The sequence below is a fragment of the Scophthalmus maximus genome, chromosome 3 (assembly GCF_022379125.1).
Source record: "Scophthalmus maximus strain ysfricsl-2021 chromosome 3, ASM2237912v1, whole genome shotgun sequence".
NCBI lineage: Eukaryota > Metazoa > Chordata > Actinopteri > Pleuronectiformes > Scophthalmidae > Scophthalmus > Scophthalmus maximus.
Genome location: NC_061517.1, coordinates 28965866 through 28984991, shown reverse-complemented (window position 1 = coordinate 28984991; position 19126 = coordinate 28965866). Strand labels below are relative to the sequence as shown.

Sequence of the window (19126 nt, the reverse complement as noted above, 5' to 3'; positions counted from 1 at the left end):
GTAGGAGTCTTCCCTTTTCCCCCTGATCCACGGCTGAGGACTTATTCTCATTTTCCCCTCACTTTACCTATTTTACCACTGGAGTCTACTTATGTGTTAATATTGACATTTGACACAACTTCAGCTGCACCAAATACATAAGAGGTCCATTTTCCACATATATATATATATATATGTATATAGTAATTTCCCCCCAAAGCTACAGTATCTCTTTACTATAATTTCCATCCAAACCATACATACACGTATTTGGGCCGCTCCATGGCATGTCCCTATGATAGCTAATGTAATATCTTCTCACTTCCAATCAGTGAGCCTCTACTGACACAGCAGGCCCGACTCCCACTTTGAAAAAACCTCGGGGAGATTATTGAATGACCGACTCACTATGATTCTCACAGTATTTGGATATGGTCCAGTTTACAGTGCAGTATCTCGCAGTAATATCTCGGGGCTATCTGACGGGTGTCCCCGCAGTGTGTCTGTGCCTGGTGTCGGACCAGGGTCTGGATCGTGTCTCAGAGAGCTGCACCACGCAGTGAGCCTGCGCGCATATCAAAGTGTCGAGACCGCCCTAATGACAGTGCTGGGGAGCTAAGCTGCAATTACATCAACTGAGCGGACTTTCACGCATGCACTTATGGGAGGGCCAACTGTGCCATAACTCAAGAATAGAAACTTTTTATTGGTTTCGTGGGATTTTTTCATAGGAACCCGGAGAGCTTTAAAAAAAAAAATAATAATAAAGGATTTAAAAGGACTGAGTCACCACATCAATGACTTTATCATCTGATCATAGCCCTGCGGACATTTGGGCAACACAGAAACCAGGGATTTACACCTTTACACACACATCTGGTGGGGTAAGTTCTAACATCTTCCGAACTCCTTTCGCTAGTTTCTAGAGCAGTTTCTATTCAAAAGACAGAGGAAGCATTCAGAAAAACATTGCAACATTGTCTCACTATGGGAGCAAGCCCCGCTGCGACCCTTCAGTGAACCAACTCCCATTCAGATTCTGGGGTGGCCACAGAAGTAGCCAGTGAGTGGTGCTGTAGTTGTTGAGATATTTCAGTCTGGGCCAAAGTGGTGGGCCCAACAGGCCAGTGTTGCAAACACTTGGATGATAGTGCCTTTCTGAACCAAAGCTGAGGCAACCTCAATGCAACATCAGAGCTATTACGTCAGACTTAAAGGGGCAGTGAGGAATTTTAATCCAATACACTTTTTTGTAAATATCTGCAAATATTTCCTCACATTCCACTAGCTGTCAGTTCTGTGCGTGTGGAAAAAATAATGATTTTTCACCGCAGTCCATGCTCTGTAAATTGAGAACCCCCCCAAAAATGGTGCGGACTGCACCACACTGAGTACAATTTGTAAACATCTTAACACCCCCGACACCTTAAAGGGGCAGTATCAGCGAATATTCCCTCTATATTCCATTTTTTTCGGCTCAGCCGAGGCTCTGTAATCCGGACCCAAAAATTTGGTGCGGACCGCACCACACACTTTCTGCCCCTTTAAGAAATGCTCTGCCAGTGCCACAGCTCTTACAGACCGAGTTGTACTTCAGCCTGAAACTGAACTGTCCGTGTACGATCCGCTGAACCGCCCCCTTTGGGAAAGCACAACGTAAGCTTGTCATCATATTCAACTTGTCATCACTTTATTGTTTTGTCATTGTACATTTTGTGGTTGGACATTCTGAAAAAAAAAAAATTAAAAAAGCAACAGAGAGAAAAGTAACAGAAGTTGGTTCCTTTGAAAGTCATCATGAGCGTCATGCTTCTGGCTAAAACGATGACCGGAATCATTACAGAGGGCGCAACGAACAGCAAGAACGCAAAACAAACACAATGCTGTTTTTCTTTTATTTACATTGTCAAACCCTCCATCATACATACGCATGCATGACTCGGGCCACTTTAAAGTCCGTCCGTAAAAAAAGTCTCCCCCGGCGTGTGCGCTTCAGCAGCATGGGAGAGGAGCGTCGGCCTCGACGTAAGAAAGCAGCTCAAGTGTCTCTGACGTGATGTAGAGGGCAGAGGGCGGTGCAGCGGTACAGAGGTGTATGATGGCAGTGGGAGATAAATTTAAAATAAAAGGGAATGATTGTGCCAGGGAACAGTCATTTGAGTTGAGGCCACCTCTGACCCTTTACTGAGCCGGCATGTGGCAGGGGTAACTTCAATATTTTTGGCTGAGCCGCTTGTCAGGTGGTTGGGTGGGCCTGACTCTGACGGAGGGAGGAGGGGGCATCAGGGTCGATCCATGCACTGGCCCCGCACCAACAAATCACCTTCACTTGTGTGCGGAAAAAATGGCCATAGCACTATGATTGTGTATTAAAACAAGCATTTTGATACTTGACTAAAATCAGTCTGACGGTCACCATGAAGTCTGCTAGGAATCCGACTCGAGTGGCCGTTGTGTGGGTTTAGTTAAGTTTCCTTTCAGCTTTAGATTGATTTAAAAAAGAAAAAGAAAAATCACTGCCAGCGCTTCAGCGGATCGTACACAGGCAGTGATAAAACTCTTTTCAGATCCGTGCTGCCTGTTGAAATGCAGTCTTCAGAATATTCTCGAACATAACCGTTAACTACGGTGAACTGCAATTGAGATTTCTGTATTATACTACTGTCAGTGCTCTGCAGGACGTATCTCGTCTAACGGCAGAGCTTCTTTTAGCATAAAGGCTGGCTGGGGGGGGGGGGGGCATATCCCCAGTCCTCATGCTGGGCTGACTGACTGTGGGCGACAGCATCGTACCCAGGTCTCATCCCGAGTTCTGAGAACGACACCGGCTTTGTCATTCAACTCACATTTAGGAAGCAAATAAGTGTATTTCACAATTATTTCTTTACTACGTGTATGCTGTGATTTTATAAATATATATATGTAATGTGAGGTAATTTAGCTAAAATAAAATAGATTGGTTTTCTATGGGAAGCCGTTAATTAGAGCAGTTTGTCACATTTTTATCAGGCCCCACACACATTTCAAAATTGCGTTTCAAAGTCTTTTAGCCGAAAAAACATAAATAAACAATAGTAATTCGAGGAGTCGTCGTCAGCCTACACAGAAACATTAACTGTACATATCTAATAAGAACACTGTGGGTCACATTTCAATCCTCGGCTGCATTCGGTAGAAACAATCTCTTCTCCCCCCACGAAGAGTATCACACATTTGATTCAAACATGATATTTCCCAACAAAATGGTCCTTTGGAATCCCCCCACCACAGACGGCCGCTCCGCTCTGCACTCCTCTCCACTACTGCATAGTTCAGCAGGCGTCCCGGGACCGCTCGGGCTACTGAGCGTCCTGCGAGTGACCGCTGGAAAAAACCTTCAAACACGCCTTTGTGCTGTAGACTTTCAGAATTCAACAGGTCCCTCCTCGTCGTTTGAGTGTCGACTGCAGCTTTTTCCTTTTCCTCCGACTCCAGGCGCTTCAGAGCGTCGGGTTCCCGGTATCATTCAGAGCTGTTATGCATCGTTTAAAACAAACGGAGCGATTCTCTGACAAAGAGCAACCGATTTGTAAGAAGGAGCTAATGTTTTGATTATAGTGGAGGTTTACATGGTCACACCAGGACATGGAAACTGATGTAAAAAATAATAGAACATTTAATTTATCCTTTCTTCTGTTACAATGCAGAGCTTCCATCCAGATCTGTTAGAAACAACGAAGTTAGCAACGTTAACCACAGTGACGCCTCCCCCCGATCCGTCCCCGATCCGTAACGTCTCTGACATGAAGTCACATTTGAAAACAGAGACAGTGGAAAAAAGCAAAGACTAAGAATTTATGTAAAGAAATCAGATGAAAATAGCTTCTCGGGAGATAATGATGAGAAATGAAGTCAGAGATGAATCAAAAATAAAAACCCTGGATAAGTTAAGAGTCATAACACAAAATGAAAAGACAAAAGAGGGAAATGTGCAGAAACGGTCGTTTGACAAGCTTTGGCCCACCGTGTTGTGTGCACGAGGTGAAAACAGCAGGAGACGTGAACTGTCCCGTCAGAGGAGGATCCCCTCTGAGGAGCTGTCCCAGAGAGAGAGGAGGGAGGAAGAAGCGAGGGAGAGGGGGATGGGGGGGAGTGAAACAGCTGGTTCAGCTCTGCCGCTTGCTGTTCTTCCAAATGACGCCAGTGGGTGGGACTGTTGCGGCATTAAAAACACGCCCCTCTTGTTCCCTCTACACACAAGTCAGTGCTTGTAGGACATGAATTATAAAAAACACATTTAAAAAAAAAAAAAAAAAAAAAAAGAAACGTGGCGAAAAAACAAAAGAAAAATCAACCCTCCCGCCCCTCGCAAAAAAAGAAAAAAACAACGACGGTAGACACGACTCAGTCGATCTTGACTGCGGCGTAGATTTTCCTGATGAACATGTAGGCGGCGTAGAAGCCGATCGTGCCGGTGAGCAGCCAGAAGGACAGCACCATCAGGGCTGTGTAGCCGAAGTACAAGAGGGAGGGGATGAATTCCACAATGTCCAGCTGGGTAGGAATAAACAAGAGGAGGGGGACGTTTCAGCATACGCTCCGTTTCAACCCTTTGTGGTCACTTTTCATAACCTTGGTGGATATACAAAAGTGAAAGCAGACATACAAGTTCCCTTTTTGAGTCACTGAATACTTCCCACCACAGGCTTCGTCAAGCTCTCAGAGTAAAGGCTTCAAATTGTAACTTCACTTTGGACCATTTAAAGGACCAGTGTGTAGGATTTAGGAGGATCTATGTGGCTCTTTTGATATCTAGGTTACCTGAAGGCCAACTCACTTGGCTAGGGAGGGGGGAGGTCGAGCGAGAGCGATCTGCCTGAATTTCAATTAAATCTTGAAAAATAGGGGCATTCTAAAATCTTGACCTGGAGTCTATCTGCTGGGAGGGGAACGTTTCTCTCCTCTCACCTTAAATCTTAGGGATTTTGCAATGTGGTCTCCAGGTCATATTCACTGAGAAGGAGCTCGTAGCCCCAGTTTACTGACACAGGTTTTTTTCTCCCAAACATTTGAAAGATTCAGGCAAAAAGGTGTCCTGCTGATGTCACGTGGGTTCAACTGGGGATTTTACCTTGTTGATAAAGTAGAAGACAGCGTAAACAAGGACGTAGAACGCCGAGCCTCCTGAAACCAGCAGCGTCCTCCACCACCAGCGGTAGTCCTGACAGTGAGGAGAGACAGAGACGACACAGCGTGAACGCGATGTCTTGTTTATGTGTACAGGTGAAGTACCGTAGGACCAGGAGAGCCGTGCACTGATGGATAATGTTGTTGACTGTACAGCCACATGTTCAATCACACTTCAATACTCTGAACATTTGAACGACGCCACTGCTCTTTCTTCAACCTTGTAGAACCCAATAATATAGAAATTGTCATAAAAACCTGAACATTTAATAACTTCCCAATAATGTCATGAAATGTCTTGACCAATAAAATTTAATAATCTCTGTATCAAGAAAATAAAAAATCATCCTATGACCGGGATGTTAATACATGATCAGGTTGACCGTATTTGTATAATAATGTTATAATTTCACAATAATGTAATACTATTAATAATGTAATAAAAATCTCCACATAACTCCATCAAAATTTTTATTAAGTATTACATTGACGGGAGGTAATTAAATAATTGGGTTAACCTTATTTTTTCGGAACCAATAATGTAATAATTCCACAATAATATAATAACTATTAATAATGTAATAAATGACGGGAGATTATTACATTATTGGGTTAACTTATTTTTGCAGAACCAATAATGTAATAAAAATCTCTCCACATCTACATCAAAAATGTAATTAAAATGTAATAAAGTATTACATTGACGGGAGGTTATTACATTATTGGGTTAACCTTAGGTTTTCAGAAACAATAATTTAATAACTATTAACAATTTAATATATAAACTCCACATATCTCCATCAACAATGTAATTAAAATGTAAAAAAGTATTACATTGATGGGAGGTTACTACATTATTGGGTTAACCTTTTTTTTTAGAACCAATAATGTAATAATTTCACAATAATGTAATAAAAATATCCAAATAGCGGCATCAAAATGTAATTAAAATGTAATAAAGTATTACATTGGTGCAAGGTTATTACATTCTTGGGTTAACCTTATTTTTGCAGAACCAATAATATAATAATTTCCCAATATTGTAATAACAATAAGACATTATTTCAAAATAAGCAGTTTTAATTTGCAGTGCTGCACAGTGCACTGCCATTGTTCTATGGTAGAAACCACAAGAAGTCAGGCGGACATAACAGTGTATAGATGTGGGTATTAAATCAAAGTCCTCTGATAAACCCATATGGGATTGACTTTTGAAAGTTAAAATAGTAATTTCAGTGATTCTGTGTCAATTTAGTGTCACAATATTTGGGCAGGAGACCTCAGCGCCTCACAGTCGACTTATATCCTCTAGTGGTCAAAGATGGGAACTGCAACAAGCGCGGATAGAGGCTCATAGGGGTAGGGCGCTACTCTGCATCCTGTACTGTTAGTCTGACTAGAAAGGTCTCTAACATTTCAAACCCCCCCCCCATTATCTTTTCCAATAAGATGAAATAATACATTTGCACATGGCGAAGGTGAGCCCAGATTAATCAGGATTAACCTCAATTTGAAAAACATCCACATACATCATGTGACCACGCTGAGCTGCCTTTATTTTCGAAACCAAAATGTCTTTATATTCATATCCCATTAATATCTAGGCTACATGGTGGTATGATTCATCAGCAAATAAACAGAAAGAGAAGGCGGTGGTGTATGTAAGTGTTTGGTTCTGGTATATGAAACTGTACATAATACTCAATGCAGAATAAGGATTTATAGTTGGAAATATAGTATTTGATGGAATTGTAGCAGGTGGCTCTTCACTTTTTATATTATTACAGAAAAGTATTGTTTTGCTTATTTGAGAATAAGGACAAGTTGAAATGTGTTTTAGATTATTGGTAGTTATTACATTATTTGGAAATTATCACAATATTGGGTTCTACAAGTATGGGTTTCTTCATGCTCTATAAAATAGTGATAAACTCCAATGAGGACATATTTTGAGATGCTTCTTTTTGGATGTGAGGAATTCATCTAATTTGTTCTCCCTCTTAAGGCACAAATACTTAATTTTATTTTTTTTTAATCTATAAACCTCAGTGTTTAGCACCTTTCAGGCTTTTATCTAAGTCACCACATGTCTTCGCTAGTCTGTTGTAATTTTCAGGGCAACTTGTGCAACCCAGAAATGTCGTCAACATTATTGTGACATGTACTTTATTTGTTCAGGCATCAGGATCCCTTGAATGCTCAGATCAAGCAGCAAAATTACAACGCTAATGGTACATGTGTTTATTTAGACCTGGTCTCAATGAACTCACCTCTGCACAGAGCTGGAAGTAAACCATGACGATGCTGATCTGAGAGCAGGAGACCACCAAGATGATGAACACAAGGAACAGGAAGCCAAAGAGGTAATAGAACTGATTCTCCCAGATGGCCTGCAGGGGGCGACACGCACACATACATGTTGACATGTCAGTGAAGGTGAGGTGCGAGCAGCCAACTTCACACCAGTGATAGTTGGTGATAGTATTATATCTCTATAATGATTCCACCTCTATTCACTCTACTGGCAAAGTAAGAGAAAATATCGCCAGAAAGACAAAATTATTAAAAAAAAAACGTGTTTATTGGGTTAAAATAAGAATGAAAATGAGGTATAGGTCTTGCCCAGGTGTTCTGGGGGGAGAAACCAGCATCACAATGTGGGTTAATGAGAGGATGTGATTCAGTGTCAGAGTTCGTCAGTCAGACTGTTGTTATGCGCTCTGGGAGAAGTATTGCTTCAGAGGATGGAACGCATGATGTGACTTTCAATGTCTGTGACAAACCTGGAAAGGGACACGTGAACGCAACATCACAGACAATTACACACATGAGTTTGGCCTCGTGTTCCAGGAATGTTTGGCTGGTGGGGTCTGTTCAAAAAGACTAAAGATGTCCCCTCTCACTTTCCTGACTGTATCATCCCTACATCCACCACAGTAATAATAATAATAATACATCACATTTATATCGTGCTTTTCCAAATCCACAAAGACGCTTACAGTAAAAAGGTATTGTCTCAGGATATAGGGTTTGGTATTAATAGAAGCTCCCCGGGTGCAGTGGTGCCTTGATGTTCACGTTTTCCATCTTTGATGTCGACACAGTTCAGAAAGTTCCAAAATCACCAAAAAAATCATCAGTTGCAATGGCTTCCCATTGGGCGACTGAAGGGCAGGGAAGGACGCCTGGCTGCGGTGCTTTCCATTAACCTTAACAGACTTCCAATATTATGCAAGACGCTGTGCGGAAGGCAAGTTTTGTAGCTAGCTGCTGCAGGCTGTTGGCTTCCACCGGAAGCTGAAACTCACTCTCCGAGTAATGTCTACCGGTAAACTGGACATCCACTGACGATGACCCAGTCGTCAAATCTACCTGTTGACACCGGCTGTGTGTGCCCTAAAACCAAAACGTGTGTTTTGCATGGTAATGTAAGGTATGGCAAAATCAATGTTGTGGCAGAATGTGACCTTGGTGACGGAACCGGTTTACCATGCGCCCCGAATTACTTATGTTCTGCGAGGCACTGAAAGAAGAGCTGATGTGGTTTTGAACTGATCGCAAGATAGATCCGATAGATAGAACAGTTGCACTCACACTGAAAATGAAGAAGAGCTCGATGAACATGGCACCAAACGGCAGGATCCCAGCCATCAGGATTCTAGAGGAGAGAAAAGAAATATTCGTAAGACAAGAGAGCACGCCTCAACTCAAAAGCTAAAACCCTGCACGCGTCATGGTTCAACACTCACCCGACAAACTTGTTCATGTACCAGCGCTGCTCCGGGACCTGCCGAGGGATCTGGTTGGTGCGCACTGGGTTATCATAGGGCTGTTTGCGGAAGCCAAAGTAGTAGCCCAGGTAGACCAGGGGCATGGAAATACCAAACCACATGCACAGCAGGGCCAGCATGGTGGTGAACGGAACCTGATGTGGTTGGGATAGAGCAAAACGTTTCACAGTCCATGTCAGTGTACTAACACGTTTTCAATTTGAACGTGACGTTAAACCGACCACCTAAGTGCTCTAAGTTTGGAGTGAATTGGATAATAGTTCACAAGATGCTCTGAAATAAACATTAAAATGATGGTGTATTTACTTCCTGGATTACTTTGGAGATGAAGCTCAAGATTTTATAAAGTATGTTTTGTATTTCTTCTCTCAAAAGTTGCAGTCTCACGTTAACATTCTAAGAGGAGAAAATCTAGGCAATGCCTTACAAGTGATCTGTTTCAACTATTATCAAATTCTATTACAGTATAATAATGAACCTTCAAGGTCGGTCGTTTCATAATCTACGTGAAAGCCTAAACGTTGTGTGGTTGTGTGTGTCCGAGGCATGAGACTCACCGCCCCAGAGGAGTGTTCTCCCCAGATGAAACAGTTTAGGATGAAGCAAATTCCAAAAACCACTGCAGGATACAAAGTTGCTGTCTACAGCAGGAAGAGAGACCAGACAAAGACAAGCTCAGGCTTTTTGTTTACAGTGACACCAATTGTAATATGCTCCTTCATTTACACATCTAAACAAACATTGGGTTTGCATTAAAAAAATAAGTTATATGGGGGATTCTTTTACTGAACAATAATTACTTTGGTTTGTTTCGATTTGTCAGCAGGATTACACAAAAAATACAGAACGGATTTCCACAACACTTGGTGGAAGGATGGGACATTGGCCAATAAACAACTCGTGACATTTTTTTGGTTTGATTTTTTTGGTGGACATTTGCACAGATTTTCCAGGAAATAATTCTTAAATCTTGATGAAAACAAATCAGGCATATTTAGGGCACTGTGCACCCTTACTGTTTTGATTGTTTTTAAAGTCAACAATGTCCAGACACCGATTTATCATTCAGATCGTCTGTCGGGGTATGTTCCAAACTGCTCACTGGCTTTACTGACCGTGGCTTTCTCCACCAAACATTTGGAACATAATCCCACCAGACCACAGAAGCAACTCTCTGTTGATACATCTGAGAAACTGCTCAAAACTTTGCATTTATGGTTTTGCTTTGAATTCATTTCAACTATGTTTTTATTTTTTCTCGACGTTGATTTACCTCCCATAACTTGTTTTCCCAGATATCTTCTTTATCTCTCTATATTACCTATTGTTCTTGACATTAACTGTTGTTTAAATTGTAGTTCATTTTTAATTTTATTATGAGGGGTCATTTTTTTTCCCACATTGCTGATTTCATGGATCACCAACTCACACAAAATGCTCCTTTCCTCCAGCGATGACCCTTCAGTGTGCGGTACAGTCTGCCAGCAAAGTAGCCACCAAACACACTGGAAGAAACACACCAACAGGAGAAAGCAGTGTACAGTTAAAGAAATGCACTGATTGGAAAAGGGGCCTTTCTGGGATTGTCGTCGTGGCGATCAGAGAGATGAATGTGGCTCTTACCCCATGAACATGAAAAGGAAGCAAGCAGTGGTCATCAAGGCCCCTCTGCTGGATGGAGACAACATGCCCAACATTGCAACAACTAAGACAAACACAGGAAAACACACATGAATTAATGTTTCACACATTACACCAACAATCAATGCTCCGTCTGGTTTTTCAATAGTTACTTGATTCAAACTGAAGTTCCTTAATCAGAACTTAACAGTTAATCAACTGAATGTATTGATCTGATAACAACCTCTGTTTGAGGTTGGTCAAACTACAGAAACACTGATGTTTCAGAGCAGAGATTCGTTCACCTCGTGACCGACCTGTGGCGGTGGCATGCAGAGCCTTGTGGCTGAAGGAGAAACGTGCACCGTTAGCATCTGCAAAGGAACCAATGAAAGAGAAACACTCACAGATGACGATGAGGATCATGCAGAAGAGCTGGATCCCCGAGCCCAGTAGAGAGCTGAGGATCATGGGATACTGAGGCGGCCTGAAGACGTCGCCATGAACGTTCTTCCAGCCCGACTCCTCCATGGTGTCCTCCTGCTCAGGGAGGAATGAAATGAGATCAGCCGCTCAAATGAACATCAACAATGTAAGTCTACTTCCATTAACACTAAAATCATTTATAATAAAACTAATTCACTCGGATCTATACAGCTTATCATAGACCTGTTGAAAACCAGGCGAAAGAATTTCATATCGATAATTATCATGATAAATGTAAAATCATTAGATTTAGAGGAAACCAGACAGATAATTGTGGCTTCAAATTCTTCTTTATGGGCAGAAGAAGACAAACACCAGCTTAAAAGTGAAACATTCAAAACAATTTGTATTATAGCTGTCATTATATTGATTTATACTGAACATGTTTTAATATTGCTACCGAAGAACATTTTATCCTGGAATTTATTGCCATAGTTTTATTGCCCAGTCCTAGTGGGTGTTTTCTTACTATGTCATCTTCTCTGTTGTAGTTAGCGATGTCCTTCCTCAGGGTCCTGATGATGATCATACTCAGAATCCCTGAGAGCACGAGAAACACGTCAGTCAGCAAGAAAAATGAAAATCTCTACACTTTAAATGCTGTCATCAAACTATCGATTACATTTTTGGGGTATTATGTCACATAATCAGGATTGGGTTGTAATGGATTTCATTTCATCTGGAATATGTTTTCAGATTAAAAAAATGTGTTACTATAATCAGACCACATTTGATAAAAAGTGAAATTAAGATTAGATGAGAAGAACCTTTATTGATCCCCCATAGGGGAAATTCAGAATTGTAAAGAGATTGTCAACATTATCTGATGACATTTTCAAATGATTTCCCCCTCAATATATTAACTCATGAAAAGCACGTCATTCGTGTGTTTCTTCAACAAGTGCTACACTTTGTGAAGTGGTTAAAAACAAGTCCTTCGACTTAAAAAATGTGCAACCCAAGAACGTCTACGTCCAGTACAATTTGTGCAAGAAAAAAATAAAGCTGTTGCCGTATATAAATCTTAAGAAACATTTTTGAGTTAAGTTTCCTTCTCAGTAAACAGCAAACAAAAAAAAGTGGCATGTATTTAACTTTTTTGGCTTTTTGTTTTGCTTTAGCTTGAATTTTGTTCCTACCACTTTCACACTGTGCTCCTCAGCTCATTTGCGTCTGTGGCAGCAGTTAGGAGGAAAATGGTTGAGATGGCACATGCTAACATGCAAAGACTGAATATGCAAAATGCATTAATTTGCATTGAAGATAGATAAATATGTTTCTAGAGAAAATTTGGGGCTATTTCTATTTTTAGTATAATGTGCCATATCCAAAACACAACACCTTTAATGGCCACTTAAAGGGACAATAATAATCTTAGGTGGGAAAAGGGTCATAATATCACAAGAATAAAGTTGTGATTTTACAAGACAAAGTCTTAATATTACGAGAATAACAACTAGCTTTTAGGCAGCGTGTGGTTTTTGATGGGGAACATCTGGAGATCAGCCTACATTAACATGAGGAATGTGGAGCCTCTTGTTAATTTATACTTAAAAGGGCAGTAAGCGATTCCAAAACAATACACGTTTTGTAAAAAACTGTGAATATTTCGTCACGGCCCCCTAGCTGTCGGTTGTGTGTGTGTGTGCCGAAATCGAAAACAAAACAAATGGCGCCGCCATACACAACCGTTAAAATGAGGACGCTGGTCAAATTTTTCTTTTTTCTTCTTCTCGAAATGTTCTGACATTTTTCTAATCAAATTTTGACTTGACTCCTGTAATATGTATGTAAATTAAATTACAACTTGATTCTCATAATATTACAACCTTGTCGGAATTTCTGATTTTTCCCCATCAAGAGTGCCCTTATATTCTGTCGTACAAAAGTATTCAGATTACTTTTTGTTTTGTTTTAATTTAATGGACTGATTTAAAAAAAAAAACAACAAACTGTTATTTCTATTTAGAATTAGACTTTACAGTATTCTGACCCATCCTGGACACCATACAGAGTCCACGGACCTGATCACCCACAGTTCTTTACTGTATTGTTTGAAGACATTTAAGGGATGACAGTTGAACTGAGCAGCAATTAGTAACAAACTGGACGTACCGGACAGGAAGAACACGACGACCACAGAGTTGACGATGGAGAACCAGTGAATCTGGACATCGCTCATGGTCAGGTACGTGTCCCATCGAGACGCCCACTTCACCTCGCTCTCCTACACATGGGAGACGACAAGGTCAGCAGTCCCTCTTCCACACTTTATAACTCCACATCCTAGAAAACTCAGCAGCTTGAAAAGGAATTTTATCATTTGACCTTGGTGCATGGAAATTCAATTTGGCTTTGAGGTTGTGTTAAAGATCATGATCCATCCGTCCATTATTAGTGTATGAATTCTTGTTTAGTACATGTTTAGTGAGGTCACAGTGGCTGTGACCTTTGACTACCAAATTACAACAATTACATCCTCCAAGTCCAAGTACTGTAAGAAAGCCGTTCCTGAGATATCGTGTACGTATAGACGGACCAACTAACTGTAGATGTGTAGTGAAGACTTTGAGGGAATCTAATAAAAGGTATTTATAAGTGTATTTTGTCATAATTGACATTGGCATTCTTGACATATGGACAAAACAGACCTTCAACACAAATGTAATCAGTTACTCTTTGAGTCCCAGTGAACGTGTTCAAAATTTTTAAGAAATCCCCTCAGTCGTTCCTAAAATATTGCGTTCTCGCAAATTTATCCGGGGGTATTTACTGATTGGTCTGACTCCTGGTAACAAGATGTTTCAAGTCACTGACCTCCCAGTGGACAGAGTAGGTGAAGAGAACCTCGTTCTCTTTGGTCGGGTCAACCTCCTGGGGGGCGGAGCCACTGGCTTCGGGCAAGGTGCAAGTCTTCTCTTTTTCCACTGCTTTCAGATCTGGGTATAGATAAATGTAGATGAAGTGCCATGAGAAGTCAGCGATGACAGCATTTGTCTTACGGACTTTTGCAGACTTTACGTTTGGAGGCAACGATAGTGTTTAATCACCGTGGGTTGACACATACCGTCTACTTTTACACTTTGGGGTACGACCTCAAATCGCACCACCCTGTAGTCATGAAGTTCACCCTCTTCCACCTTCTCCCTGTGGAAGTACAGGATGAAGGAAAGGTGGTTGTGCAGATAAAACTGTGAGGGACAGAAGAGAAGGGGCAAGACAAAAATTAGCTGACTTCGGCTGCGGTTCTCGCACTGTTGTTATATTCACACTCATTGTTTTCCACATTTTATTTTCAAAAAGTGCAAATAAAAAAAGACATGTGTTTCTGCCTGAGTAACCGAGTCCCCTTTGGTTTCAATAAGTGTCTTGATCCGGAACATGACCAGGACATTTTCAACAAAAGGCTGTACTTAAAATAGTTACAGTGAGGTTAGTCTGTGGATGCACATGTAGGATAACTCCTTGTGTCTTCATTCAGACACAAACATTACCCTAGACATCTGACATTTCATTTTATTTCTATAATCTAATTATCAGTGGATGAATTTTCAGAAGTTTTGTTTCATTTACCCTGGAAATGAAAAAAACCCTAACCCTAAACAATCTATCAAAGTTGAAGTTTGGAAAACAACAACTCATTCAGTAATATTCATAAGAGGTTCAATCTTCAAGTCACTTGCATTGAAGTAGTTTGATCAGATGTGACAAACCACCCAATAACTTTCATCACATCTAGATTTAAATATTGCAAAATACAAAACAAACAATGTGTTCAAGAGAGGACGATGCTGTAGAATATCTACCTTGTTGTTATCGACGAAGCCCAGTCTGTAGCCATGCTCAAACTGGATGTCTTTCACCACATCCTTCTTCTGCTCCTCCTCACCTCCTGCCTCTCTGTTGGGGTAAAACTCCAACCTGGTTGCAACTGGCAGGTTGTCTGCGATACTGAAAGGCACAGCGAGGTGTTCCATTAGTTTGTATGATGAACATTAAAAAAAGAGAAGCCATAAATGCTAAAGAAACCGGTGTTTCTGCCGAACACAGAGCCATTTTAAATTAATCAAATTTAAATGGTTAATGAGACATCATATAAGACCAACCATGTTAAATAAATGTGATCCCAATACACAGCCCTGATGTGTGTTAAATGTGGAAAAAATGTACTCTACTTCATTGGCAATGGGGCTGCCCGAGTATCCAGACTTTCCGGTTGGAAGTTTTGAATATCAGAATTTTTCCTGAAAACTGCCTACTAAGCAAGGATGATAAGAAAATGCCTGAATACTGCTTGTTACAAGCAAAACACACCATAGCCAAATTTTGAGAGAGATCTTTTACTAAACCAAGTTTACAAGTGTGGCTTGCCGGACTGTCAAACTCTCTTGCCCTTGAAAAAATGATTCCCCCTGGGGGGACAAATGCATGCTCACAGGTGAACGTAGTACTCCTCCTGGATTCGCTCAGCAACCAGCTTGCTCTCTTGTACGCTGAGCTTTTTCTTGCTGCACATCATCTCACATTTCTTGTCTTTGTTCATCTCAACATTGTACTGGGTGTTCACAATACGGTCCCCGCGTAAAACCTCACCTACAAGAGAGAATGATGAAGACATATTAATAATGAATAAACGTGTTGTTCAACTTCAGCGGGCTGTGGTGATTTGCCTTTCCAGATTAGGATCAGGTCAAATTAAGTGATAAATGTATAGAAACTTCACAGACCGCATTCCACACATGCCTGCAGCTACCCACTTACCCAGGTTCTCTCCCTTGTAGAACACAGATTCTGGCTTACAGAAAGGGAGGGAGTAGTATTCATAAGGAAGCTGGGTCCGGGAGCTGGTCAGCTTCACTGCCTGAAAAACAAATCACCTGACTGACAGACACTGCACAGTGATATGGAAAACTACAATCACAACGACTTGATGTGCATGACACTGGTAACTAGGGATGGAAATTCCACAAGAAAGACTCCAGCTGGGTTCACAGAACCTCTGTGAGGCAAGGAACTGGTAGCAAACAAAAAAACCAACCATATCATAATGTTCCCGCTAATCTGCAAAATGTTGATCAAATCAATTTAAGTCTCACCTTAATATCTACTGTCTCTGCGTCGCGGAAGTCCCGTGGAGCGACTCCAGGGACATAGAACGGCCGCCCCACAGGCAACAAGGACAACAGCAGCAAGGCCCACCACGTCTCCTGCAAAACACACACACACCATCACATTTTACCACGCACGCACGCAAAATAAAATTGACAAAAAGATTTTAAACATGAAATAATATCACGCCACAAAAATACACAATAACTTAGATAATAATAATAATAATTCAGTAATTGCAAATACTGTGCATTTGTTGATAAAGAGGTGTAAACCATGCTGAGCTTCAAGAAAAAGAGAAGAGGGGCAGTAGACATAGGGAGATATTTTTCATTTGAGGCAGATCATAAGGTACAAAATAAAGACATGTCATCATAATGTTCATATACTGAAATTTTAACGGTTACCGTTTACAAATTGCAATGCAAATTGGTGTCCGTTTGTAATAGTGCTCCACAGAATATGCTCATCTTGTTCAGGCTAACGTAGCAACAGGCTGCTGTCATTACAGTACGTCAAAATATAATGGATGCTGTTTGAATGAATGTTTTCACAAAATTGGTCTGTCACCTTGTTTTAAATTCAAACTACCTCTTGCACATTGATTACATGGTGTGTGTGTGTGTGTGTGTGTGTGTGTGTGTGTGTGTGTGTGTGTGTGTGTGTGACCCACTGTTGTTATCTACTTGCTATGGTATGTATGGAGAATCATGATATTCCAATGGCCTTGGTATCGACTATAAAAGTTATCATATCAGCCCTAAATTGCCGACATAGAAACGTGTAATACTCTTCAGTGTTTCCCCTAGGTTTACTGGTTTGGGGTGGTGGGGTGGTGGTGGGGGGGGGATTAGGGTTAGGTTTCACAAATCACGTTAAGTTTCATCCCCAATCTTTTATACAGGAATGAGGAATAAGATGTATAAGTAAAGTGACCCGAAATGACTTCTGCTTGGCATTATATGTAAAATACAAAAATATTTATAAACATTTGTTTATTTTCATTCATCGTCTTCCGCTTTATCCATTTAAGGGTCGCGGGGGGGCTGGAGCCAATCCCAGCTAACATTGGGCGAGAGGCGGGGTTCACCCTGGACAGGTCGCCAGCCTATCGCAGGGCCACATACAGAGACGGACAACCATTCACTCTCACATTCACACCTACGGTCAATTTAGAGTCTCCAATGAACCTATCCCCATTCTGCATGTCTTTGGACTGTGGGAGGAAGCCGGAGAACCCGGAGAGAACCCAAGCATACACGGGGCGAACATGCAAACTCCAAACAAAAAGGCCCTGGTTGAACCGGGATTCGAACCCAGAACCTTCTTGCTGCGAGGCGAAAGCGCTAACCACTACACCACCGTGCAGCATTTGTTTATTTTTTTTTACTAAAATTAATTTGACTTTTCAGGCGGGGCGATCCCCCCCCCCAATTCAATGGTAAGGGAAACACTGCTTTTTCTGGAACAGGTTTATACCTCGCTTGCAATCATGTTTCTTTTTGTGCGGAAGAGGTGTCACATGAAAATGCACACGGACCCAGGCTTTTTCCTCTGACACCACACCAGAACTATAACATTTCACTGAAGTTTATCGTCATCGAGTCAAACAACCTTTGCCAACAACTTAATGATTGAGCGGGGAAGATTATACTGATATGTCTAAGGCACTCAATGAATATTCCGCTGACATGTTGTTGTTTTTTTACCCTAATGAAAACACTATGGCACAGCTGCACGTCTGCTACTGCTCCTGTAAGAGGAGATCTGCGAAGATTCACCCCGACCGGTCGCGGCAGATGTTCAAAGTCGCGCAGGTCATGGGCCGCGGACGCTGAGGGACGTCACGGGGTTCAAAAGCTGGGGGGGGGGGGGCGCGCGAGCATCCATCTGTCGCCCAGGTGATTTCGGCAGCGGAAGTTTTATTAGCAGGGAGCCTAAGACAAAGACTTCGAAATGAAATCCACACCCATGTTTGCCAGAGGGCGTGTGACAAAAGCACAGCTCCTGGGGGCCTCCACGATACCAGCTGCGGACCATCAGCATACAACTGACACCAGGGAGGAAAGATTTGTTTTGTGGCGAGTCAACCATCCCGCACATGAAGCAGGTGCAGGTTGGACAAAAGCCTGATTACGACCCTGTGTTTACCACTGTGGGGCGACACACGACCAACACGGGGAGCCAACGTCTCATTGACACTATCGATTGGTTGTTTTGCACCGGGGCAAGTTAGCAAAGCGTGGCTACCGACTTCAGCGACAGTTGTGTTTGTCAAAAAACAAAACACGATCCCTCTGTCGTGGTCGTACTTCGTCGCTCATCCGCCGCCGTTGTCTCGACATATTTCTGCTCTTCCCACTCCCAACACCCCCCCCCCCCCCCCCGATCGGACGCTGTCCGCCACGGCTGCTAGCGGCTAACGCGAAGTGAAAGTTGGGCTCCCTGATTTCTCCCGGCCGTAGGGCGCATGACAGGCCGAAAGCAGCGCGCGTGTTTATCGATCCTCTCTCGGGCCACTTGAACATCACAGACGAATCGCAAAGAAGCGGTTTCTACAGCCACAGCTCGCCGACAATTAAGCTAGGCGACATTAGCTAACTTGGCTAACTCCGGTCAGCAGTTAGCCAGATCGTCAACATCCGAACCGCAGCGGAACTCCCGTGAATCTGCGCCCAGTCAAACCATTCAAATGACGTTTACCGGCCGCGGGGTCGCTTCCAGCCCGCCACGACCGCGGCGCATTGTCCGGGTTAACGTGAGGACAGTGTCAGCGATGTGTAGTTTGAAGAAAAAGAGTTCGCTTTTGCCACTCACCATAGCCGCGGCCGCCATTTTGAATACGTGTCATTGGTGACGTCGCGGGAGGTATCGGTTGTCGATGAGGGGAGGGGGGGTTATCGGGACGCACCCAGAAATGCACCTGAAAGTCAAATTACTTGGAATACAAGTACATGATAATGTTATCAAAAATA

The 19126-nt window shown here is 42.1% G+C and overlaps 1 protein-coding gene across 2 annotated transcripts; it reads right to left on the bottom strand.

Moving 5' to 3' along the window:
- Positions 1-1647: 1647 nt before the first annotated feature.
- tm9sf4 (transmembrane 9 superfamily protein member 4) lies at positions 1648-19015 on the bottom strand. Of its 2 annotated transcripts, none has more exons than XM_035645649.2 (18): positions 18969-19015; positions 16139-16249; positions 15804-15903; positions 15479-15635; positions 14849-14993; positions 14110-14233; positions 13860-13981; positions 13158-13269; positions 11512-11582; positions 10964-11096; positions 10560-10641; positions 10366-10441; positions 9494-9577; positions 8895-9070; positions 8740-8803; positions 7416-7535; positions 5090-5179; positions 1648-4512 (listed from the first exon to the last, which is right to left on the bottom strand). In XM_035645649.2, the coding sequence occupies exons 1-18, from the start codon at positions 18984-18986 to the stop codon at positions 4363-4365; spliced, it is 1935 nt and encodes a 644-aa protein (XP_035501542.1). In that variant the 5' UTR covers positions 18987-19015; the 3' UTR covers positions 1648-4362. The 2 variants fall into 2 exon arrangements, with proteins under 2 accessions (XP_035501542.1, XP_035501541.1); XM_035645648.2 differs by lacking the exon at positions 18969-19015 and adding an exon at positions 18855-18911.
- Positions 19016-19126: the final 111 nt, after the last annotated feature.